General features: G+C 36.4%; 1 protein-coding gene across 1 annotated transcript in view; it reads left to right on the top strand.

The window, feature by feature from the left end:
- SPATA16 (spermatogenesis associated 16) overlaps positions 1-27,912 on the top strand; it is a 220,648-nt gene that overhangs the window by 78,358 nt on the left and 114,378 nt on the right. Inside the window, exon 3 of the mRNA XM_060149017.1 lies at positions 16,017-16,106. Coding sequence (XP_060005000.1) covers positions 16,017-16,106 — 90 coding nt within the window. The remainder of the gene's footprint in view (positions 1-16,016; positions 16,107-27,912) is intronic.

The following is a 27,912-nucleotide window of genomic DNA, read 5'->3' as shown; positions in this document are numbered from 1 at the left end:
GTAAAGTGGGACGAAGTGAGAGAGTGGCATGGAAATACATACACTACCAAATGTAAAATAGATCGCTAGTTGGAAGCAGCCACATAGCACGGGGAGATCAGCTCGGTGCTTTGCGACCACCTAGAGAGGTGGGATAATCACAGTGGGAGGGGAGACGCAAGAGGGAGAAGATATGGGGATATAGGTATATGTATAGCTGATTCACTTTGTTATACAGCAGAAACTAACAAAACATTGTAAAGCAATTATACACCAATAAAGATGTTTAAAAAAATGTTTCTATCATGTGCTTGCTATGTAATCCCTAAAGCCTTAATAATTTCTTCCATAAAATAAAAATCTTTTAACGAATGAACAAATCCTTAATAGGATTCTGCCTTCCCCTATAGTGAATTTATTACTTTAGCTAAGCAAATTTACATGGCACTTTTTATTACAGTTTACCATACTCTATCACCAAGATATTTGGGGGCCACTCTTCCAATTTGGATTTTCTACCTCTCTTCCCTAAATGTAATCACTTCAAAGTGCAGCTCAAGACTCACTTCGTCCAGACGTCTTTCCAAAGTTTGCAGTTTCCGGTCATTTTAGATCCTCTACACAAACCTTTTGGTTTTTTCCATTGCTTTCATGTGCCCACAACTGTTTCAAGTTTCACTTTATTTACTGTTGGTTATGTGTGTATTTCTGTAATTTTTACAAATGGATTAAGACTTCTTTTGGAGGCTAGTTGCTTAGAACCTAACATAGCTTTTTAAACAAACAAACAAACAAATATATGCTGTTGTATTATATTCACAGAAATGGCAGCACTTTTAAAGATATCTGGAAAATGTATTCTTTCCAGAGTAATGTGAGATGACACCTTTTTTGGCACAGGTCACAACAGGTTGAGACACAGTACTTCCAGGCAAAGAGAACTGGATATCAAGACAGGAGATTTAGTCACCTTTGTCAACAAAAGAGTTAATAAACATATTAGAAAACCCCTTTGAATTTCAAAGAGAAGCCATTAACATTCTCATTTACAGTATTAGTAATTAGTAGACTTCCCTAATTGGAGTCACTTTGAGTGGTGACTCCCCTTATTTGGTCTATAAATAAACATTGTATCCAAAATCGAGAGCCTTTCCCATAATCAAAGTCCATATCCAATTCAAATTTGGCTTTCAATCTGTAAACTATAATACAGTATATAAACTAAGGGTTTGGCTAGAACGGTCACCCTATATATAAATGCAATGCTCGTTGTGGTACATTTCCACCAATTTTGTTAATTCAACAAAGGAAGATCACAGGCAATTGTCAGAAGTCCAAATGTTTCATCAAGCATGAGTCACATTAATATTTATCCTTTGGTATAGGAGCAAAAGGGGGCTTTATCGTAGGTAAAGTACTGTTCCTGGAAGACATTTATTAGTCTCCAGATCAAAATATCATGATGTCACTATGAACAATTTTAAAACTTAATATATGAATAGTTTTGACTGTGCTATCAAAAATCCCTCTAATTCTCATATTTTAAAAGAAATAAGCATCCCATTTCATTATCCAGTAAAACGATATAATAGAATTCACTATAATTTATTTCAGTTCATTTTAAAGATTCTTGCATAATTGCTGGTTGAAGACAGCATGAAAAATAATAGAATGCAGGCAGACATTTATTTCCATACAATGGGGCTACTCAAAATATTAGTTTAAGTATGTATTTACCCTTCTGGTTCTTTTCTTTAGAACCTGTACAGTGTCTGGCACATGGTTTACTCTCAATAATTGTTGCTGAATGAATCATAAGTAATTTCTGGTAGGTTAGAACAGAGGGGAATTTAGTAATTGTACTTTTCAAAGCAATCATTCTAAAATGCAGCCCACCCAAGTAACACAGAGAATAGAAAAAAACATGTGCTATTTGTCATGCTGTTCTTGAGCCACCGCCACCACTACTCCAACTCAATATTACACAGACAGATGAACAGGGCTTTACATCTACAACTTTGGTTTCTGAAACTTGATAGCTTTTCTACAAGAGAGTTGATAGCTGGTATTTGGCTCATGAACCCTACAGAAAAGATAATAGGGCCAACACTGTATTCTTTTTTAAGAGAAAACGTCAAAAACAAAAACTGAAAATGTCAAAAGATAGGTTGATATACTGTATTACTTAAAGACTGTTTTGTTGGGAGAACTGACCAAGTGATTTACTAACAGCTTTTACTGGACAGTCTTTGGCTTACAATGTAGATGAAAAATAAATGGGAATCCATTTCATGTTTACTGTATCTAGGCATTTGACAGATGGAGAAAAAAATGGGAAGACACAATTACAGTCTAGAAAAATGTGGGGTTTTTTTCAGGTTTTCAAATTATGAAAACTAATTTTGTAGTGGGAATTTTTTTCAAAGGGTCTTCTTATCTATATCTCTACATCCTTTTATTACATAAACTGCCTTTCATTCCTCATCACATCTGCACACAGGTAGGGATTATGAAATTGTGTAAAGCTGACATTCAAATGGCATATAGGTGCAAAAGTCAGTGGAGAGAAGACCTGAGTATATTCAGGTCAAAACACATGTAGATCTCCCCGCGAATCTTAGACAAGATTGGGTTCTCTGGTGGCTCCTGAGGAAGACTGTGTTCAGTCACTCAGTAACGTTGCTTTATTCCACAAACATTCATTGAATGCCCATTGTGTGTCACGAATTTGCTAGAGGTCTCCAATACTGAGTAAATAATAGAGTGAAAAAACGAAAAGGAATAGAGAGAAAAAGAAATGGTTTTCGTTGGTCAAAAAAGGCGTATCATTGCACACTTCTAAAGATCCAGTAAGGTGCCATATTTTTGATGATTATTTGATATATGTTAACTGATGATATTCATGTTGATGAAGAATATGGAAGACTAAAATGAATATGGAAAAATATGGAAGCCCTAAAAGCTCCTTCTAAAGGTTCCTATTTCTTGGTATTGATGACCCATTAAATCTGTTATTTGATTCCCTTAATCTTCACTCTAGTTTTCTAAACAAGGAAATCTCATTCTCAAATTCTAAAGTAAAATATACTTAAACATTGATCCTAGTCATTATTTAATGTGTATTCACTATTAGCTTTATAACGAGGACATACAATATAACATCTCCCTTCTAACTATGTATTTTTCAAAACTGTGACAATATAGCAATTTTTTAAGATATTTATCCTATTGACTCTTTGTCATGTCGAGAAATTAGGTATTTGTTGCTCACTTGAGTAATTCCATAATTCAATATTTTCCACATATAATTAATTGTAATTTGGGGGATAAAACATCAGGGATGATATTCAAGTTACTCCCCTATTTGGCTTCTTCTTTAAATTTGTTTTCTTCTGCTGTGCTATGTACATGCTGGGATCTCTAGAAATAGTTGAGAATGATTTCTTGTTGTTGTTTCCCTAAAGAGTTAAGTTTGCTTTCATACTTTTGCAAAAACATGCTTTGCCTCTAATTTGGCAGAGCTATATGCATTATTTGACAACAATCTACTGTAAATTTCTTATTTCAAAAGCCAATGCCTTTAATTCTAATTTTATGCTCTAATACTTCATAAAATAGTTCCATTTATCCCATGTAAATTAAATTGGGTCATTTCATTGTTCTGTCTTGCTTGTCAATGTAAGATATTTAAAGAGAGTATATGTACTTCTCGATTCTTCTCAATACGTTAAGGACTGTTATACTTTATTTTGGCTTTTAATTCTAATTATCAATCTTTCGTAGTGAAGCAAGTGACCAAATAAAATACAACCACTAAGATTTCATTGAATCCTTGTGTAGTGACAGCACTATTGCTTAAGTTTCCTTTACATTCCTATTCCTTTCACCCACCCAGGAATTCTGGTTACTAGATTGAGATTTGGTATTATACCAACAGTCCATGGGGAAAGAAGTTCTAAGAAGCAACCACATGGAACAATTGCTGATCTTTCTATAAATCTGTTACTTAGGACACAGATTGTTACATTATAGGACATCTTTGGATAAGGTAATCTTTCCTGTTGTGCTACAAAAAATATTTGAGTTGAGCAACTGGCTTATTTAAAACAAAATCTATGCCCTTCTTTCCATTAGCTACCAGCAAACCTAGAAGAAAACATGTAGTCCATGTCAACCAAACTCTTAGAATCTTGTGACACGTCTTTTATGTACTAACGTCATCTAGGTGTCAGCTTAACTTCCCTACATTTAATCTTGCTTTCCTCATTCAGTTATTTTTTTATTTTTAATTGTGATGAAACACATGTAATGTAAAATTTACCATCTTACCCATTCTTTAAATGCACATTTATTTTGACTTAACTTCATAAATATTCTATAAGCTGCCTTAAAATCTACCTAAAACAGAACATAAATAAATAATAAAATAATCACTCATTCTTCAATATTAGGTATTCTGAGATTTTTCTACAATATTTTAATTTTTTGGACCTTGTTATGAACTCTTTTTTTATTTGTTAATGGTATGAATGTAACAAACACTGCTTGCCTATCTGAACAAAAATTATCTATGTGGGGAGACAATTCTCCTTGGGTTGTAAACAAGGCATTGACTGGCCTTTGCTCTGAACTATCGTTTCAAAGATGACTGTGTGATAAACAACCTTGGAAGAAAAGGCAAGTCTGCTTATAGGCTTGAAAGATGAAGATAGTGTCTCCCTCTAGACCTATAAACAGGCATGCTTACAATCCATTATAAAACATCTGTATTCTCTAAGCTCAGGAGTCCTCTCCTATAATGCAACCTACTGAAATATGAAGGCTGAACCTGGATTTCTTTGCATTGCTATCTGGGAATTTCAGCTCAAGGAACCAGTACAACAAAAGACTGATACATTGGCTACTGCTGTTGCTATGAGTAAGAAACTGTCCTTTGTCTCTAGCCTTGGAGGTTCAGGTCTTCTACAAGTACCCATGAAACTATGTCATGTTAACTTGTGAGCCTGAAAGTGGGGGGAAACTCAGACCCCTCACAGTGATCAACAATGTATTCTAAGAGATTTTTTGTGAATATCCTTGAAAGTCATTTAGCCTAATCTCCCACTCAGTCAAGAATTTCTTCTACACATCCTGACAGATGGCATTCTAAATGTCACTTCAGTGATTCCAGTAAAAGAAACTCTTCTCAAAGCCTACTGCATCACTGGTTGTTAAGTCCCTCCTTTTCTTGAATTGAACTACCTGTATCTCTATAATACTGGGTTTTGCCAGATCTCATCTGTTTTTACATAGAATAATTATTCTATTTTCCACACGGCAGGCCTTTGTATCCGAAAGTACTTACTTAGTCTCCACTAATCTTACTTTACTCTCTAAACATATCAATTTCATTCTATATTCTTCACACACTATGTTCTCTAGATCCACTGGACACTCTAGACACAACCCAAAACGGTTGTGATTCCCACAGATGTGTCTATATAGCTAAAGCAGAATTCAGTGGAAATATCATTTATCATTTGAACAGAATGCCTTTGATTCATTTAACATAAATTTTATGTACAGTTTTTGTAGCTCTATCATATTGTTCTATCATGTTTAGCTTGTGATTAGTTAAAATATTCAGACTTTTTCCACATGGCCACACTCAAGCCATGATTATATTTGTAAAACTGATTTTTAGAATCCATAACATAAGATTTTTAACCTGCCCATATCATTTTGAATTTTGCTTCTGTTATTAATGATATTATTCTTTGTTAGGTAAAATTTATGCCATCTAAAACATTTATAGGCATCCTTTCAATCTCTTAATCTTAGTCACTAATGGAAATATTATCCACAAAAAGGGCTAAGGACAAGCCATTAAACTTGCATAATAATCTAGACTATACTTCAACAGTACTGGTCAGTTGTTCAACAAGTTATAATCTATTGAATTATGCCATTATCCAGCATAAATATCACCATCTTATCCACAAGGATATCATGCTTTGGCGAAGTAAAAATGTTTCATATCCCTGGCATTCTCTAGGTCTACCAACTATTTCTAAAAGAATATGTCAGCATTTCACTAATATATTAAGAATGTCATTCAGGAGAATGAGTCACTGCTAGTTTACTTTGCTAATGACTAAGCAAGGTAAAGGAAACTGAATTTAGGAATCTTGGCCTAAATAAGAAATTGCTTCCCTGATCCCTAATCTCATAAAAAGACTAAAGCACTAAGCCCCTGAAGTAGTGATAACTAATGTTCTCACTCACAGGTTTCAGGCGTTTGATTGAGATGTAGAAGCAAAACACATCTGTCTCTGGGGCAACAGGTATGAAATTCTCCTGCCTCCATTGCCACTTTTGGATGTGGTTGGGAAAAGTCTATAACTTTATTGTGGTGATGGTTATAAACATCTCAAAATGCATCAAACTGTACACTTTAAAAAGGTGAATACTACTATATGTAGATTATACCTCAATAAAATTGACTTAAATAAAAGTACATTAAAATAAGAAGTTAATTTTCTAAAAATTAGAGAATAAATGTAAAGATGTAAAAAAAGAACATGAAATCAATATTGCCTTTAAAAACAAACTGAATTTTGAAATGGTAATAATCACCATTAAAACTTAGGTCTAGAAAGATCTCCCAAGGAATCTGAGTGAAGTAAAGGTATCTATCTTAATCCTTGACTTTAACATTCTGTTTATCAATTGAATGCTTTTTTTGAATAAGTAATTAATCCAAGTCATCCCTACAAAAGAAAAGGACAAAGGACACAATCATGTTGATAGATCCAGAGGACATTTGAAAAAAAATTAAGCATTTATTTCTGATAATTGGAAAATAATACTTTTTCTCAAATTAATTCATAATCATAATTATCAGTGAAGTACTACAGCATCCCTAGATCACCTCACTTATTTAAATTCCTTTTAAAAAAATTTTAGCCTATGCAGTAAGAGAAGGAAAAAAAATGTAAATATTGAAAAGCAGTACCAAACTTCATTATTTGCAGATGATGTGAATAAAACTAAATTACTGCAATATTAAAAAACAGAGATACAAAACTAAGTAATTTTAAAATACATATCTAAATGCTAGCAATAAGAAGTTAGGAAGTATAATAGAAAAAATCCCATTCTTATCAGACATACATGTGGTGCTTCTCAAACTTTACTGTGCAATCAAATCACCTGAGGTTCTTGTTAAAATGCAGATTCAGTCGGTTTAGGGGTCAAGACTTTAGAGTTCTAGTGAGCTCCCAGGTGCGTGAGTGCACACTCACACACACACACGAATATTATCGGTATAATTCCCATCGATAATTTTTAAACTTTAGAATTAATAAGAAATTTATAAAACCTCTCTATTTTAACATCTTTATTGGAGTATAACTGCTTTACAATGGCATGTTGGTTTCTGCTTTATAACATATACATATGTTCCCATATCTCTTCCCTCTTGCGTCTCCCTCCCTCCCACCCTCCCTATCCCACCCCTCTAGGTGGTCACAAACCACCAAGCTGATCTCCCTGTGCTATGCGGCTACTTCCCACTAGCTATCTATTTTACATAAAACCTCTATTTTAAAAAAGGTAAAGGAAGGTTAAAATATTACTGGAAGACATAAAAGAATATTTGAATAAAGAGAATGTCAGGTTCCTGGATTGGAAGACAATAGTATAAAAATGTGTGTTCTTCCTAAAATTGCTTAATGCCTTTAACACCAGTGAAAACCACTAAATGTGGGGGGGGTTTGCAATTTTAAAAAATGAAGATTATAAACTTCATCAAAGAATAAAAATGCCATATTAGATCAATTTTTTCACAAAGAGATCATTAGGCAGTTCTTTCCCTTCCAGAGAAAATTGACAAGAATTAAAGAGCAGAAGCAAGAAGAACTACAATCTTGCAGCCTGTGGAATGAAAACCACATTCACAGACAAAATGAAAAGGCAGAGAGCTATGTACCACATGAAGGAACAAGATAAAACCCCAGAAAAATAAGTAAATGAAATGGAGCTAGGCAACCTTCCAGAAAAAGAATGCAGAATAATGATAGTGAAGATGATCCAGGACCTTGGAAACATAATGGAGGCAAAGATCAAGGAGATGCAAGAAAGGTTTAACAAAGACCAAGAAGAATTAAAGAACAAACACCAAGAAGAATTAAATAACAAACAAACAGAGATGAACAATACAATAAATGAAATGAAAAATACACTAGAAGGAATCAATAGCAGAATAACTGAGGCAGAAGAACGGATAAGTGTGCTGAAAGACAGAATGGGGGAATTCACTGCCATGGAACAGAATAAAGAAAAAAGAATGAAAAGAAATGAAGACAGTCTAAGAGACCTCTGGGACAACATTAAACACACCAACATTCCCATTATAGAGGTCCCAGAAGGAGAAGAGAGAGAGAAAGGACCAGAGAAAATATTTCAAGAGATTATAGTCGGAAACTTCCCTAACATAGGAAAGGAAATAACCACCCAAGTCCAGGAAGCGCAGAGAGTCCCAGGCGGGATAAACCCAAGGAGAAACACATTGAGACACATAGTAATCAAATTGACAAAACTTACAGACAAAGAAAAAATATTGAAAGCAGCAAGGGAAAAACAACAAATAACATACAAGGGAACTCCCATAAGGTTAACAGCTGATTTCTCAGCAGAAACTCTACAAGCCAGAAGGGAGTGGCATGATATATTTAAAGTGATGAAAGCGAAGAACCTACAACCAAGATTACTCTACTGGCAAGGATCTCATTCAGAGCCTTTGGAGAAATCAAAACTTTACAGACAAACAAAAGGTAAGAGAATTCAGCACCAACAAACCAGCTCTACAACAAATGCTAAAGGAACTTCTCTAAGTGGGAAACACAAGAGAAGAAAAGGACTTACAAAAAAAAAAACAAAAAACAAAACAATTATAAAAATGGTAATAGGAACACAGATATTGATAATTACCTTAAATGTAAATGGATTAAATGCTCCAACTAAAAGACGCAGGCTCGCTGAATGGATACAAAAACAAGACTGATATATATGCTGTCTACAAGAGACCGATTTCAGACCTAGGGACACATAACAGACTGAAAGTGAGGGGATAGAAAAAGATATTCCATGCAAATGGAAATCAAAAGAAAGCTGGAGTAGCCATACTCATATCAGATAAAAGAAACTTTAAAATAAAGACAATTACAAGAGACAAAGAAGGACACTACATAATTATCAAGGGATCAATCCAAGAAGAAGATATAACAATTATAAATATATATGCACCTAACATAGGAGCACCTCAATACATAAGGCAAATGCTAACACCTATAAAGAGGGAATCGACAGTAACACAATAATAGTGGCGGGGGGGGCCTTCCCTGGTGGCGCAGTGGTTGAGAGTCCGCCTGCTGATGCAGGGGACACAGGTTCATGTCCCGGTCTGGGAAGATCCCACATGCCATGGAGCGGCTGGGCCCGTGAGCCATGGCCACTGAGCCTGCGCGTCCGGAGCCTGTGCTCCGCAACAGGAGAGGCCACAACAGTGAGAGGCCTGCGTACTGCGAAAAATAATAATAATAGTGGGGGACTTTAACACCTCACTTACACCAATGGACAGATCATACAGACAGAAAATTAATAATGCAGAGTGTCATACAGGAAACAATAGCTTTAAATGACACAACAGACCAGATAGATTTAATTGATATTTATAGGACATTCTACCCCAAAACAACAGATTACACTTTGTTCTCAAGTGCACAAAAAACATTCTCCAGAATAGATCAGATCTTGGGTCTCAAATCAAGTCTCAGTAAATATAAGAAAACTGAAACCATATCAAGCATCTTTTCCAACCACAATGCTATGAGATTAGAAATCAATTATAGGGGAAAAAAATGTAAAAAACAAATACACATGGAGGCTAAACAATACCTTACTAAATAACCAAGAGATCACTGAAGGAACCAAAGAGGATATCAAAACATGCCAGAGACAAATGACAGTGAAAACACGACGATCCAAAACCCATGGGACGCAGCAAAAGCAGTTCTAAGCGGGAAGTTTATAGCAACACAATCCTACCTCAAGAAACAAGAAAAATCTCAAATAAACAATCTAACCTTACACCTGAAGGAACTAGAAAAAGAAGAACAAACAAAACCCAAAGTTAGTAGAAGGAAAGAAATCATAAAGGTCAGAGCATAAATAAATGAAATAGAAACAAAGAAAACAGTAAAGATGAATACAACTAAAACCTGGTTCTTTCAGAAGATAAACAAAATTGATCAACCTTTTTAGCCAGACTCATCAAGAAAAAGAGGGAGAGGACTCAAACCAGTAAAATTAGAAATTAAAAAGGAGAATTTACAATGGACACCACAGAAATACAAAGCATCCTAAGAAACTACTACAAGCAATTCTATGCCAATAAAATGGACAACCTGGAAGAAATGGACAAATTCATAGAAAGGTATAACCTTCTAAGACTGAACCAGGAAGAAATGGAAAATATGAATAGACCAATCACAAGCAATGAAATTGAAACTGTGATTAAAAATCTCCCAACAAACAAAAGTCCTGGTCCAGATGGCTTCACAGGTGAATTCTATCAAACATTTAGAGAAATGCTAACACCCATCCTTCTCAAACTCTTCCAAAAAATTACAAACGAAGGAACACTCCCAAACTCATTCTACAAGGCCACCATCACCCTGATAACAAAACCAGAGAAACATACTACAAAAAATGAAAGTACAGACCAATATCACTGATGAATATAGATGCAAAAATCCTCAACAAAATACTAGCAAACAGAATCCAACAACACATTAATAGGATCATACACCATGGTCAAGTGGGATTTATCCCAGGGATGCATGGATTCTTCAATACACACAAATCAATCAATGTACTACACCATATTAACAAACTGAAGGAGAAAAAACATATTGATCATCTCAACAGATGCAGAAAAAGCTTTTGACAAAATTCAACACCCATTTATGATAAAAACTCTTCAGAAAGTGAGCATAGAGGGAACCTACCTCAACAAAGTAAAGGCCATATATGACAAACCCACAGCAAACATCATTCTCAATGGTGAAAAACTGAAAGCATTTCCTCTAAGATAAGGAAGAAGACAAGGATGTCCACTCTTGCCACTATTATTCAACATAGTTTTGGAATTCCTAGCCATGGCCATCAGAGAAGAAAAAGAAATAAAAGGAATACAAATTGGAAAAGAAGTAAAACTGTCACTGTTTGCTGAGGACATGATACTATACATAGAAAATCCTAAGATGCTATCAGAAAACTACTAGAGCTAATCAATGAATTTGGTAAAGCTGCAGAATACAAAATTAATGCACAGAAATCTCTTGCATTCCTGTACACTAACAATGAAAGATCAGAAATAGAAATTAAGGAAACAATCCCATTCACCATTGCAACAAAAAGAATAAAATACCTAGGAATAAACCTACCTAAGGAGGTAAAAGACCTGTACTCAGAACACGGTAAGACACTGATGAAAGAAATCAACGATGACACAAACAGATGGAGAGATATACCATGTTCTGGGATTAGAAGAATCAATATTGTGAAAATGATTATACTACCCAAAGCAATCTACAGATTCAATGCAATCCCTATCAAATTACCAATGTCATATTTTACAGAACTAGAACAAAAAAATCTTAAAATTTGTATGGAGACACAAAAGACCCCGAATAGCCAAAGCAATGTTGAGGGAAAAAAACGGAGCTGGAGGAATCAGACTCCCTGGCTTCAGACTATACTACAAAGCTACAGTAATCAAGACAATATGGTACTGGCACAAAAACAGAAATATAGATCAATGGAACAGGATAGAAAGCCCAGAGGTAAATCCATACACCTATGGTCAACTAATCTATGACAAAGCAGGAAAGGATATAGGCTGGAGAAAAGACAGTCTCTTCAATAAGTGGTGCTGGGAAAACTGGACTGCTACATGTAAAAGAATGAAATTAGAACACTCCTTAACACCATACACAAAAATAAACTCAAAATGGATTTGAGACCTAAATGTTAGACCGGACACTATATAACTCTTAGAGGAAAACATAGGAAGAACACTCTTTGACATAAATCACAGCAGAATTTTTTCTGACCCACCTCTCAGAGTAATGAAATAAAAACAAAAATAAACAAATGGAACCTAATGAAACTTAAAAGCTTTTGCACAGCAAAGGAAACCATAAACAAGACCAAAAGACAACCCTCAAAATGCGAGAAAGTATTTGCAAATGAGACAACAGACAAAGGATTAATCTCCAAAATATACAAACAGCTCATGGAGCTCAATATCAAAAAAACAAACAATTCAATTAAAAAATGGGCAGAAGACCTAAATAGACATTTCACCAAAGAAGACATACAGATGGCCAAGAGGCACATGAAAAGCTGCTCAACATCACTAGTTATTAGAGAAATGCAAATCAAAACTACAATGTGGTATCACCTCACACCGGTCAGAATAGCCATCATCAAAAGATCTAGAAACAATAAATGCTGGAGAGGCTATGGAAAAAAGTGAACCCTCTTGCACTGTTGGTGAGAATGTAAATGGATACAGCCACTATGGAGCACAGTATGGAGGTTCCTTAAAAAACTAAAAATAGAATTACCATATGATCCAGCAATCCCACTACTGGGCATATATCCGGAGAAAACCGTAATTCAAAAAGAGTCATGTACCACCATGTCCATTTCAGCTCTATGTACAATAGCCAGGACATGGAAGCAACCTAAATGCCCATCGACAGATGAATGGAAAAAGAAGGTGCGGTATATATATTCAGTGGAATATTACTCAGCCATAAAAAGGAACGAAATTGGGTCATTTGTAGAGACGTGGATGGACCTAGAGACTTTCATACAGAGTGAAGTAAGTCAGAAAGAGAAAAACAAATATCGTATATTAACACAAATATGTGGAATCTAGGAAAATGGTACAGATGAACCAGTTTGCAAGGCAGAAATTGAGACACAGATGTAGAGAACAAACGTATGGACACCAAGAGGGGAAAGTGGTTGGGGGGGAGGGGGGGCGGTGGGATGAACTGGGAGATTGGGATTGACATATATACAGTAACATGTATAAAACAGATAACTAATAAGAACCTCCTGTATAAAAAATAAAGAAAATTAATTTTTTTTAAAAAAAAGGGTATGGGGCTTCCCTGGTGGCACAGTGGTTGAGAGTCCGCCTGCCAATGCAGGGGACATGGGTTCGTGCCCCGGTCCGGGAAGATCCCACATGCCGCGGAGCGGCTGGGCCCGTGAGCCATGGCCCCTGAGCCTGCACGTCCGGAGCCTGTACTCCGCAACAGGAGAGGCCACAACAGTGAGAGGCCCGCATACCGCAAAAAAAAAAAAAAAAAAGGGTATGTCATTTTAGAAAGCATTGAATAAAACAATAAAAGGATAAAAACTAGGCTTTACAATCAGCACTAGCATTTTCATGCCAAATATCTAACTGGGCATATTATAAGCACACAGTGAATGCTGCAATAATTATAAGGCAACCAAAAGTAATGAACTGCCAAATATAATATCTCATCTCAAATTTCTAAACTTCCTTTTATAGGTAGACCTCCACCTGTCAGGGCAGACTGGGTCCTGTCTTTTTGGTCCCTCTTCTGAAGCTGTGATTTATGTGGCTTAGTAAAGGGTGGTGTTATGGTTTAAGAGAGCCTAGTCTAGTTTAGCAATAGTGATTTCTAAACTCATGTCCTCTAATGTATTTCTTCAGCACCAAAGAAAGGACTTGTAATTACAAGCAATTTTTTAAAAATCTATTCTTTTTAAAAATTACACTGAAACAGTGTTTATCTCATCAACCCTCACTACCCACAAAAATCTCCTCCTCCACCAAGGCCACTCTGATCATTCCTCCTCTCCCTCCTCCCTCTATTGTATTAAACCCTTCTCTCACACTCCTCCTGTCCACCACACCCCATCCTTTTCTTCAGCCTAATCCATTTTTATCAAAAGAACACATCCGGCAAAGCGAGATTCTTTGGAGAATAGCATAGCAAAACCAAAATACCACATCATGGGCAAAGAGATGTCAAAGACAAGAAATGGTCATTCAGTAAGGATTTTGTCTCATCACATTTGCAGACATTTGCTTAAAATGCATAAGTGAATAAAGATTACAAAGTAAAAGGAAAGAATTAGCTACAATGTGGAAGAAAAAGTTCTGGTCAGAGTCGGAAGACCCAGGCCCCTAGACAGAGCACTGTTCTTTTCACTCTGATCTAATTTTACAAGATTACTTTTACACAGATAAAATACACAAACATGCTTTATAAATGTCCTTTTTCCTGAATTAATATAAAGTATTAGTAGTAGATATTAATAGTTCAGTATGGATGTGGAATAAACTTATGTAATAGGCTTTAAATTTCCAATATTTTAATCAACAAAGCAAATGGTCTGTGTTCTTGGGAGATTAATGTATTCATTTGTACAAACTACTAAGCATAGAATGCAGTGAAACTTTACTAACTCCGGCCCCGCTAATTCAGAAATCATAGAGAAGGAGTAAGGTAAAATATGAAGTGCTGTAGCTAGAGATGGGAAACATAATAATCAACTTGAAGCAGCATTGCAACTAACTACTTTATGATTTTAGAGAGGTCCCTTAGCCTCTCTGGATTCTGTTCACTTGTGTTTAAAGTGAGCTGAATTATTCAGTCAATCCATCTCATCGTCATATAATTCTGTGATTCTATGTACGTCAGATAGATGCTTCTTTTTTTACTTTATTCTTTCTATAAGCAATGTTTCTGGGAATGGAATTATTCTTGTCTGGATTTTTTTTAGTCTGGAGTTCATGAATAGCCTTAAGGGGTCACATGAATTACCTAAATTTGGGCAACCATGTTTATGTGCATTTTTCTGGACAGAGATCCATAGCTTTCATCCAATTCTCAAAAAGCTCTGTGAACCTCCCCAGAAAAGATTAAGAACCACTTACTTCCATAATGAACTAATTCCAAGTGATTCTCAGCAACTTGTAAAAACAGGCTCACAAAAAGATTGCTTAATAATCCTGTGCTGGTTCTGTAACATTTGTATCTTACATCAATAACACAACACTCTATTATGATATAAGCTACCCCTTAAAATTTAACAAATGGCTGTCTCCTCATTCGGGGATGAATCATGGTCTATATCTGTCTAGTTCACCTCATTATATCAAATGCCTTGAACAGTGCCGGGTTCTCAGTGAGGCAAGGAAGAGGAATGGCTGCCAGTTTATCTCTGGAGGAAGAGGGCAGCTATGGAGTGATCATCATCTCATCTGAGCTGGAACTGAGACTGCAGAACTCTGAGATAATGAAAAAATCAGCAAGCAAGGATAGATAATCTTATCCAAAAGTCAAGCCTTGTAATTTCAATAAAAGAAAATGGAAACCCAAAATGAACAAGGGTCTTACCAAAAGTGGCAAGTTCAGGACCAGAATCCTTAGCCAATGGTACAGGGCTCCTTCCATTCCACTACATTGTCCAGCTGGGGGAAGACACAGAACCCAATGTGGAGTGCAAGCAAACATGTTATCCAAATTCCAGTTCCTTTCTTTTAACTGAAATTCAGCAGCTAACAATCTTCCCCTTCATTATAGGTAGACATACCATAAATATGTCTACCTGTGATCTTTGCCTGATTTATTAATATATAACAAACAAAATAACACCATGTCTTATATGTAATATAAGTGGATTCAAATTTGTTGCCATTGTTATATCTATAAAAGTTAGCCTGTGTTATAAATATAATTGCTTTTATCATGCAAACTTAATTTTTCAATAATGCTTGTTTATTTGTCTTAACTGACAATTACAGGAAGAAAAATGATCCATTTACTAGTATCTTTTAACATATATAGTATGTAAAATTGAATGAATGTTATTTCATTCCTATACACTTCTGGTAATTGACTTTTAAAAGCTCAATAACATTTGCGTTTCTTTTATCTTTTCAGGAGCATTGTTTTAAACCCAGCCTATTTCCGAAATCATCTTCGTCAGGCAACAGTGTTTAGATGTCTGGAGAGATATTCAGAAGCTGCCCGGTATGTTTGTTACAACTTTTGTGAACTTACTTCGAGTTAAACTAATTTTATTCTCAGCTTCTGGTAATAGCGTAATAGAACTTTCCAGTTCTCACATGGAATATGATTTTACCAGAATTATTGTCTTATAAACGTCAAACCAACAATTATTGACTATCTTTTTCTTTAATTAAAGCCACTCTGTGTTCATAGCTCTTAGTAAAATTCAAACTTTCCAGCCATGAGGTCACTGATAATGATGGGAAAACTTCCAGGGAAGATTAGAAATGAACTTGACCTCTTGCTCTCAAGTACATTCCTGATCCTGGTTGTAAGGACACAATTTTGTGGCTATCTCTTTCTTGAGTTCTGGAAATAAAATCCAACCCACATAAAAAGGATACCAGCTGCCCATTTCTAGAGAAGACGGCATCAGTTATAACACCAAAGGTTGTTAGAGGTGTCCTAAAGTGTTGTCTCTTGGACCCACAATATGTTTCATAAAAACCTGGTGAGGAAGCTCCTGATATTCTCCTCCCCAGAACCTAGACTTACAGCAAAGAATTGCAAGATTTGTGCAACAGCCTCAATGCTACACTCAGAATTCCTTTGCACCTGTGACAACCAACGCTTTTTATTCCTGAGTCAAGATCATCATATCAGACTCCCCTTCTCTTTGATAAATTCTCTCAAAGAATTTTCTTCATCTCTCAATGTATAGGTACCTATTGTTTCTTACCCATCCACTTTACCACCCCAGGAATTTATCAAGAAAGTGTGAGTGATTTCTATACATACTCCAACCATAACTCCTAGGGAGAAAGCCACAGTAATAGGAATGGGGAGCCTAGGTTGCTGGTGGCTACTATCTCTAGAACATTTGCAAATAACATTTGCTTGGAAAATGAAGTTTAAGAAATTTAAATAGATAATAGAATGATTCCATAAAATTCACACCATGAGTTTGACATGAATTCCATTTTATAAGTCGGTCTTAAGAATTGCTTGAACTCAATTAAACGATGGATACGGAAGGCAGAATTAATCTCAACTACTCTCACTTTGCAGTCAAACAACCAATATGCCACAATATCTATTTACCTGTACGTCAGTGTCCACTTTTAAAAATTAAAATAGGTCTCTATCAATCTCGTTTTTACATTCTATTTTTCCCTATACTCTTTTCCTGAATGTTTTATCTTACATTACCCACATACAACTTCTTCCTACTTTTTTTTTTTTTTAGTCCTACTTTTCATTTTGTCTACTGAGTTGTCCCTGTGGCTTATTCTCTTCCCACATACACTATGCAAATGAGAGGGAATTTAAGCGATGATAGTAAGCTTCCTTCTGTCCCACGCTTTGTAAAGGTCACTAGCTACAAATGAAGCTAATAAGCTCAGCATAAACAGATACAGTTATTTGTAAAATAGTTTTCTTTAAGAGGTGGTTCACTAATGTGTCTTCTGACTCTGATCAAGAGATAATAGGAGAAAGCTAGATGCAACTTCAGAACTAGATTGTAACTAGTTAAAACTGCTAGTAGTGTGCTGGGTTAGCTTGTACAGACTCTAGAGAGCCCACTGTTAAATATTCAGGAATATTGGGAGAGCCAGTTGTTAACTGTAGGAGAAATTAGCATTGCTGGGAGAATTTACACTACGAAAATTGGCAAATGCTACAAACCCAGGATTTTGGAGTTTGGGGGAGAGCCAGATACCAGTAGATCACTGACTATAACTTAATTGTATCAGCCTAACTGCTTGAGTTAAAGTGGTGATAAAAATTCTTTATGGTTCCTAAAAGAAATGAATAAACAATGAGAACTTGAAAATTAGGAATTTGTCAGTACTTACCATGTAATATTGGCACTAAATATCCATTTACCTTGACATGTATATCCCTGAAGTGCAATGTGTATCTGTGTAATATCATTTGATGACTAACTTGACAATGATCCTTGAGAAAATTCCTGATAATTGTTGGCTATACTGGTGTGGACTTTCCAACAGAGAAGCAGATACAAGTGTTTTCCATCTTGGTTTCCTTGGCAATTATAATCCTTAATACAGAGTATTAGTCATCCTCTTTTCCCCTCAAGGGAAAGAATACTATGAACCACGAACACGAATATCTTAGTTTCTCTTAGCTATTTGATTTCTAGTGTTAAACACAAATCAATGTATTAAGCATTCATATTTATCAATCAACTGCTTGGATACTTAGATAGTTTGGTTCAGGTCTCTTATAAGCACACTATATTAAAACTAATTGAAAAAGCCCACATATCAAGGTTATTTCCTCTGAGAAGCCAATCAGTCGTGTTTCTGAGATTGAGAAGCACCCACTAAAGAATGCCATTACCATGTAACTTAGGAAGTCTTAAAACCATGATTCCCAGTGAAGTAGATCATCTTCCATCTGGTCCAAGACAGTGCATTTACAACCAGTCCCTGGAAGCTGGGTTATCTAAAATTTTCTCATCCTAACCAGCTCCACCCAGGAAGGAATTTGCAGAGAACAGTCCAGAAAACATTTCCAGGACAGCTTCACAAAATCCCAGATTCTCAGCCAGAGAGGTTATAGGAAATGTGATTGAATAGAGGGTATAAATCAATGGGCATATTGACTGATTACGACAGGTATTATGACAATGGGCAGGTCCTTTTATTTTATTGGTCAATATCTTTTCAGAAACATCATACCAGAAGAAAGAGCCCGAATATATAAATGGTAGGAAGCTAAATAAAAATAAGGATATTTTATTTTGATATAGGCTCTGCAGGGATGCTGGTCACCCTTGAGAAGACACCTAGCACCAGTTAAATTGATGAAATCACATTTTCATACCATAAATCTCAATTGAGATTACTGTAACCCCCTGTGAGGCCTGTGAGGCCGTACCTGAAATAGGCCTTCCCTGAAATAGCCAGTAGCCTAGCTCTTTAACATTGCTCTGTTTCCGTGCCTATAAAAGTGTACGTGTTGAAATAAAATGTTCTTGCTCAAATCTGTCCCTCCTCCAACACACACACACACACACACACACACACACATCTGGCCTACTTTCATAAGAAAGATGATAAGCCAAGAAACAATATGCAGAGATGTAAAAAGGCACACAAACAAAAGTCAAGACTATCTTATGAAGGAACTAATAACTTGATAATACGAACAGCACCATGTCTTTCATCTCTGTATGCTCACTGACTAGCACAGGCCTTGGCGCAAACCAAGTTTGGGGTTTACAAATTAAGCTAGCTAGCCTCTGAGTTTGTGATTACTAACCATTTAGCTGCATCAGTAAGGAGCTATTACATGAATTTCTTGGTACAACCCTGGTTGAAAAATAAATATAAGAGTGTGCACGTAGTAGTAAAGTCATGTGATAGGGTCATGCCTCCTACAGTGAAGATTCACGAGGCACAAAACAGATGACACTGCACCGAATCTTTATTTAAGACCATCCTGTGTAAGAGGAAGCAAACAGAAGGTAACACTAAGTGAGAAAACACAACGAAGCCTCTTCATCCATCACTAAGGAAGAATTAGCTCTGTGTTTCTACGTACGTGAACTAGACTAGGAGACACTAGAGCAGGAATAACACATTCAAATGCTTACAAAGCCCACGCATATGGTATGTGAATTATAAGATAAAAGGGTGTTGTATGAACTACAGAAGACTGGAGCTCACTAACTACAGGGACTGTACAATTTCTCTCTCAGACTGAACACTGTTGAGAGTGAAAGTGGGTGCATTTAAGAATTATACTAGGAAAACAGGCATAAACCAGGACTATCATTAGCACACTGGCCATATGGTCACCCTACCACTGGCCCTTCTGAAGGGAGTAGCCTTATTCAAGTCCAGCTAATGCTACTGTATAGAAATATAGGTTCAGTGTTGCAGATTTTTCAAGAAATAGTATAATAATTCAGAGCTTTCCAAGAAATTTCTTGACTTTTAAATGTTGGCAATTACTTCAAGTTTTTCAAACACGGTGTCATCATAAGAAAGCTGAAGTAGTCCCATTCAGGAAAATGTAATCCTCTGAAGAATCAATTGGCCAGGTGACCAATTTGCAGAATTCACCAAATTTCAAGTTTACTAGAACCTTATTTTAAGAAATAATCTTACTGACAAATTAATATGAATACATTTTCTTATGTACATATTCCTCATGAATATATTCAGCAAATCTTGTTAATTTTTGAAAATTTTCAGTTTTTAAAAGCTATGGTTATAGAATGATTTATTCTCATAAATATGTTCTTCTTGTGTGTATGATTATTACTATACTGTTCTTGAATATTCTATGACTATTTTCTTCTTATTAACATAACCAAAATTTTAATTTGGAAGTTTAACAATTTATACTAATTTCTTTCTCATATTTTAAAAGCCATTTTTTTTGTTTTTAACATTTCATCATTTTTAAGATCCATTCCCCAATTTTTGGAGAGTGAGCAAATTTGCCTGTGTGATCAAATGCATTTTTAACTGTTTATAGAATTTACAACAACTTGTATTTAATGAGGAGATTTTTTTTTTTTTTTTTTTTTTTTTTTTGCGGTACGCGGGCCTCTCACTGCTGCGGCCTCCCCCGCTGCGGAGCACAGGCTCCGGAAGCGCAGGCCCAGCGGCCATGGCTCACGGGCCCAGCCGCTCCGCGGCACATGGGATCCTCCCGGACTGGGGCACGAACCCATGTCCCCTGCCTCAGCAGGCGGACTCTCAACCACTGCGCCACCAGGGAAGCCCTAATGAGGAGATTTTAATAGCATTCTACTTTATCTCCTGAAGCTAGAAAAAGCCAAGATAGGGAAAATGAACAGTGAGCAACACAGCACAATCTGGGCTGTGGATCCCACAGAGGGGAGACTGAAGAACAGAGAGAAACCATAGGCTGCAGAACCCTGGAGCCCTCCTGGCTCCTTCGAATCCATCAGTAGGATTAATACAAATTTTTTAAAGAGTTAAAATAAGCTGTCTTAGTAGATAAGCATATTTATAAATTTAACAAATTGGTCATTTGACAAACTCATCATCTGATGAATTGATCGCGAGCCCACAGAAGGCTGTGGGCCACATCATCAGATTTGAAGCCGGGAAGTCAAGTCCTCTCTCCAGCTCTAAAGGGATACCGGAGTTTAATTCCTCAACAGTAAAAGCTGAGCTTCCTCCTACCAGCATGAGGATTCCTTCCCGCATCAAAGTTTGCGCAAGGGCAGTTGGGGGAAGATTTTAGTCTAAAAACAGCAGTCCACTGTTAGAAAAAGGTGTTACCTTACAGAGTTCAACAGCTTTAGTTTACTATCTACAACAAAACTGGTCTGCTCTATATTTTGAAATAATATTATTTAGTGCCGTGTAATGTATGTAATATTGTGAGAAATAGAGTAAATAATACAATATGTAGTATAAAATTTTTTTAATCTTTGCCCTGCTTAAAGTACTGCACTGAATGACACACTGGATTTCGGAGCTCTTGTATATTACATGTGCTTTTCAGGATTAAAAAAACAAATTGGTGGGCTTCCCTGGTGGCGCAGTGGTTGACAGTCCGCCTGCCGATGCAGGGAACGCGGGTTCGTGTCCCGGTCCGGGAGGATCCCACATGCCGCGGAGCGGCTGGGCCCATGAGCCATGGCCGCTGAGCCTGCGGTCCGGAGCCTGTGCTCCGCAACGGAAGAGGCCACAACAGTGAAAGGCCCGCGTACCGCAAAAAAAACCCAAAACAAACAAACAAACAAAAAACAAATTGGTGAGATGCCACCAAGTTGCATCTGTCTGCTTGTTAATACACTAAGAATTTTCTCCCTCATAGCTATTTCTCAGCTTTGCCTCTCTCACTCTTGACCTCTGACAGTGCCTTTCAGTTCACTCCTATTTTATCATTTTGGCTACCTGCTATTCCCATCCTCCTTCTCTGCACTTGCCTTTTTTCTTGTTTCATGATGCTTACCTTTTCTGAAAAAAATAAAAGTCCCTTCTTTGTGAGTATCCCCTTGCTTCTGGTCATTAATAAGCCATTGTCCAAGCATCTCATTCATTAAGACTTTGACTTTCCTTGGTAATTGCCATTGTTTTAACTAATTAGTAGTTACATTTGTTTCTGCTTTATCTTATTTTTGATAAATTAGACAAATTAGAGTATCTGAATTTTCAAGAAATCTGCTCTATAGATGAATGTACAATGAAAATCTCAAACAATAAATTCCTTAAAACACAGATTCTTTTAGAAATGAATTGTCAGCTATGGCTAAGGTGTGACACATTAGAGTATCAATGTTTGAATGAGAATTAGTTTAAACACTTAAGGTCTGGGCTCTGCATGGGTATCAGGATGTTCTAGGGATGTTTCTTTGCCAGGTAGTATGTTACTGTCAAGCCAAATCAAAACATGGTATTTCAAGATGCATGAATTCATAGCTACCCTCACTGACAAGCCCAACAGTAGAGGTTAGTAGAGGTGGGAGTAGGTAAGCTTCCTGAGACCCAGCAGGGGATTTGGGGATTTGATTTTGTTGTTGTTTTCTTAGGTAAGTTGGTCCTACTGGAAATTAAAAACAATGCATATATAAATCACAATCTGTCAAAAGAAAAGGGTGACCCCAAAATAAACTGAAGTGTTTGTTCAGAAATCTGGTAACATAAAGCAGTGGTGTTGCTGGAGATAAGCAGTCACTCAGGGGTAAGTAGTACAGTAGCAACAAGGAAGAAACTGTGTCAGCTTTTTTGGTGTCATGGAACTCTATGATTTTAAATGAGATTATTAGGTATCTTGCAAGAGAGGAGAATATACTGACAGGCAGACTCAAGACAAGTGATTGTGAAGAGATGATAGTAGTGTTGGGAGCTTATTTTAACAGTTCTGATTCAATTGGAAGTGTAAAATCCATTCATTCACCATGCAAGAGGCTAAAAATGTATCACAGGGTTTTTGGTTAAAGTAAGTTCTCATTTATGCCCACAAATAAATGAAGACTATAGGCTAATTTTTATTCTTAAATTGGCCATCTGCCTGAAGGGCTTTCTTTCTTTTTACTGGAGGCAGTTCACCACTGCGAGAACAGCTTTAGTGTGGTCTGACATCAGTCATATGTAACATACAGTTAGGCCATGATCATTCCACCACTAAATCGACTTTCCTTTTCCCTACACATGACAAAGCTGCATGAACCCTAAGCACTGTGAAAATGTCGCTTCCTTATGTATTTCTAAAGCTGACATTAATAAAGAGATATTTAGTCATTTCACATGACTTAGGTTAAATATAAGACTACAGCACACCCAATTTTTATATGTGTAAGGTGTAGTGTTTGTGATTTCAAGGAAAAAAGTGAACACTAAAATATACTACAGCTTCAAGTTTCTAGCCATCTATTAGGTATTAAGGATTTAACATTGCAGATTTATAAATGTCTAATTCTACAATAAAAATGCTAAATGTAAGGCTATAATGACATCAGGTGGATTAAAAAGTAATTCTGTTGCCTTAAGAAAAGCTTTGGACATGATCCAAATTATAAGTAAATTACTGCAAAGACACATAATCTTACATAAATACAGAAAAAGATTTTACATCAGGCTGTTAACAACAACATCTGAAAATCCATCAGAGAAAAATGAACATTGATTGAATTTGTGAATTCTCCATCTTGCTGATGTTTATCATGGTATTTTTGTCCCTTTTCTCTTTTGAATGGTATGCTATGCATTTGCATTACCTTTAAACATTTCTAAAATAATTTAGAAATGCACAATTCTTGGACTGTGCGCACTGTCTGCAAATATTGGTCTAGAAAACATGTAGCAGAGTACAGAGAAAGATTTCTCTTTTTTGCTATAGATCCAACCTTGCCTCTTTTAAAAAGTGGGTGGAGCAATGAAGATAATGTAAGAGAGAATGCAGAAAAGCCCTAGAGTGTCACGTTTAAAATATGAAGAAATAAAGATCTCTTCCCTCCCTTCTTCCCTTCAATCAGACATCCATCTGATTCCATATTTTCTACAATAACAGAATGTAGAAAATCAATTAAACATTCAAAAGTTTAATCCAAAGGAGCTACAGTTTAACTCAGAGTTCTGTGCTGTCTTCTAATATCTAAGTGTTGCCAAGTGAATCAGAGTATAGTCTGTAAATGTTAAAATTATGATAAATGGATCAAAAGCTCCATGTTTTTAATCTGTAACTTGGAGATAATAATAGCATCTGTGTCACAGAGGTTATTATGAGGATAAATGAGACAATTTATATTGTGCACTTAGCACAGTACTTGGCACATCATAAACTCTCAATAAAGAATGAGCTATTATCATTGTTTCTGTTGTTAACAATTAGAGCTCTTTGAAGATAGCTGAAGCTACCTCAAGAGACAATGAGTTTCTCAACACTGAAACCAGAATTTGTTGAGCAGTCCTGTAGCTGAAGTACTGCACTACGAAAGACGAGCTTGCACCCCAAGACTATTTGATCCCATCTCACTCTGAGTCAGCACATCTGTGTTTTTGGAAAGACCACTGTTAACATAGGGGTTGAAGGACAAGATTCTCGCTGCTTTAAGGAGTTAAAAGAGGCAAGACTGTGACTTTAAAAAAATTTTGTGTATGAATATATTATGAATGTTAGCATCCTGTTTCAGTCTGAGTGACGTTCCAGTTATTCTTTAAGGGAGTCACAATGTGGAGGTCTCTGGGGTTGGCAGGTGGAACTTTAAATCACACAGAGAAAGAGAAGTGTTCAGTCACCTGGTTTTTATGCCAATTCTCCCTTTTTTCCTTTCCTCAGTTCTGTCAAAAATAGCAATACCTTGACAAAAGATTTAGGCTGGAAATACTAACACTGCCAGAAACTGAAATTCTTCACCCTTCTTTTTAATAGCCGCATTGGTCCATCACACTATTTTGCACATAAATTAATTTTGATGCCACTAATTGTGAAAACTGCTTATAAGTCAAAAGTTCTGATTTTGTATCTGTCTGCTAAGGAGGAATCACCTACACTAGAGAATTACAGTCAAGGCAGAAAGAACTGTGTTCTACTCCCAGGGCTACAAATGACTGGCTATGTGTGACCTCGGGCAAGTTAATTAAGTAAGCTCTTTGAGTTTCAATTTCCTCAACCATAAAATGAAGATAATAATACTACCTTACAAAGTAAGCATAAGGATTAAATAAAATAATGAATATAAAACACTAAACTCAGTGCCTGGCACATAATAAGTCCTCAATTAATTATTGCTGTTGCTATTGTTGTTACAAGCTTTGAAGAATGAGGTTTAAAATCCTAATACATTCACTCTGAATTAATTCTATTGAGTGAAACTTTGGTATAAACATTATACTACTCAACTACTACCCCAATTTATCTCCATTTTAGCAGCTATCATCTATGACCTCCTGCTCTTTGCCAAACTTTATGTCAGATGCTTGTCTTGCATCATCTTTGTTCCTCACAACTCTGCAAAGAAATTATATTCTGCATTTTTTAGGTGAGAAAACTTAAGCTACAGTTTGAATGACTTGTCAGAGATCACACCATTGATAAGTAGCAAATCTGAAATCGAGCTTAATCTTATCATCAAATGCCTATTCCTGCACACACACAAAAAAACACACTTGGCATTGTCAGACTTTTTCATATTTGCCATTTGGGTAAGTTTGAAATGGCATTGCCTTATTGTGATATACATTTTCTTTTTTATTATTATTACTAATAAGCCTGTGCATTTTTTTTTTTTTTTTGGTACGCAGGCCTCTCACTGCCGTGGCCTCTCCCGTTGTGGAGCACAGGCTCCGGACGCACAGGCTCAGCAGCCATGGTTCACGGGGCCCAGCCGCTCCGCGGCATGTGGGATCCCCCCAGACCGGGGCACGAACCCGCGTCCCCTGCATCGGCAGGCAGACCCTCAACCACTGCGCCACCAGGGAAGCCCTAGCCTGTGCATTTTTAATATTTATTGGTTAATCATGTTTCCTCTTCAGTGATATGTTAATTTGTGTATTTACCTTTTGCTCATTTCTTATTGAATTGTCTTTTTATCATTAAATTTAGGAAGCTTTATATATTCTGTATACTAATAACTTTGGTAACATGTGTTGCAAGTAATTTTTTCCAACTTATGGCTTGTATAATCATACTCTTCATGACATTTTTGATAAAAAAAAAAGCCTAAAGATTTAGTTTTAATGTAGTCAAATGTATCAAATTCCTTTATGATTTGCACCGTTTGAGTTTTAAGAAATATTCCTCTATTCCAAGCTCATCAAGATAGCCTCCTGTATTGTCTTCAAAAATTTTAAACTGTTCTCTTTGCCTTTAAAGTTTTGACCCAATGCTAATTGATTTTTATGTATGGTGTGAGGTAGGAATCTATTATCATGTTTTTCCCTCAACGGACATTCAATTGTCTTGACATTATCTTACTAAATCCTTTCGCCATTGATCTTCAACGTTGATTCTGTCTAGATCAGTTTTACACATATGAATATGCTGATTTCTGGTCTGCATTCTACTGATTCATCTATCTGTCTGTTGCACTGCCAAGACTACACTATCCTACATAGAATGGTTTAATAAGATATCTTGATAGCTAGTAAAGCAAACCTCCCCAACTGATTCTTTTTCAAGAATGTTTTACCTATTATTGGCCTTTTACTCTTCCACCAAAATGGTAGAAAGAGTGAATCTGAATTCCAAACCAGGATGGGGTAACTTCTGGTTAGGAATTCCCAAGGAAGACTTTCTTACTTTTTCTTGTGCTCAACCAGGATTCAAGGTCAAGGCTGGCATGCAGTTCCACTATTTTGCTCTGTAAGAGTTTCTCCTAGCTCTTTCATGGAAAATGTTATCTCTTAAAGAAACCATTATGCAGGTGGTCTTCTATTCAATCTTCACTATACTTGGACCTCAGGCTATGTCTCCTTTCCCCTATGCACATGTCTTCTTAAAAGTCAGCTACTAGAAGAGTAAATATTAACCACAAGCAAACCAGCTGTCCCAAAATAGGAGAGACAGAAAAAGAGAATCCCAAGTTACTGGAGGAGAAATCTCTGAGCAGAAACCTCCATGGAAACCAGTGCTAGGATAGGAAAACCTGAACTGTAACTGACAAATTTCTGGAGGCTCAATGTTGAAAACTTTGAGAGGTTAAAAATGTCAGGGTGTGTGGGGGGCTCCAGTCATAGGGAGACCCCTACACTTTTGTGAGTTTTATCTCCAGGTCCTCACAGTGAATATGGGAGGAAAATTCCACCATGCTTCCAGCAGAAGGAAGGGAAAACAAACCATTTTGAAATATGCCAGAGCATTCTGTTCTCTTTAGGAAGTCCTGCCTTCAAGTGAACCTACTTTACCAGAGCCTGACATACCTGAAGGAAGAGAAATATCCAGCTCCAGCTCATTCTAGCTTTCCAAATGAGGAAAGAGGAATACCCAACTCCAGTCCTTTTTTGCCATTGCATCACACCTAAATGGGGTTACAAACTGGGAAGCACTGGTGAAGTTCACAGTCCAGGAGCCCAGGTTCACCTAATGTAAATCATAGACTGAGACCTAATCATAGAACTTCAGAATGCTTCCCCTCCCCCAAAACCTCACCACTACATACCAAAAGCCTATTTACTGCAGTTCCTTCTACCTAAGGAACTACCCATACTTCATGTCCCCCTTGTAACAGAAAGTTGTAATGCATACTAAAAAGCTAGAAGACAGAGTGTGAAGAAACTGAACAAGCATCAGAACCAGAATGATATGTAGCAGGAATGTTGGAATTATCACAATGGGAACATTTAAAAATACATAATTAATATACTAAGGGCTT

Source organism: Lagenorhynchus albirostris, chromosome 5 (assembly GCF_949774975.1).
Source record: "Lagenorhynchus albirostris chromosome 5, mLagAlb1.1, whole genome shotgun sequence".
In the NCBI taxonomy this organism is placed as follows: Eukaryota; Metazoa; Chordata; class Mammalia; order Artiodactyla; family Delphinidae; genus Lagenorhynchus; species Lagenorhynchus albirostris.
The sequence above is the reverse complement of the archived record's forward strand: the minus strand, read 5'-3'. Positions and strand labels throughout refer to the sequence as shown.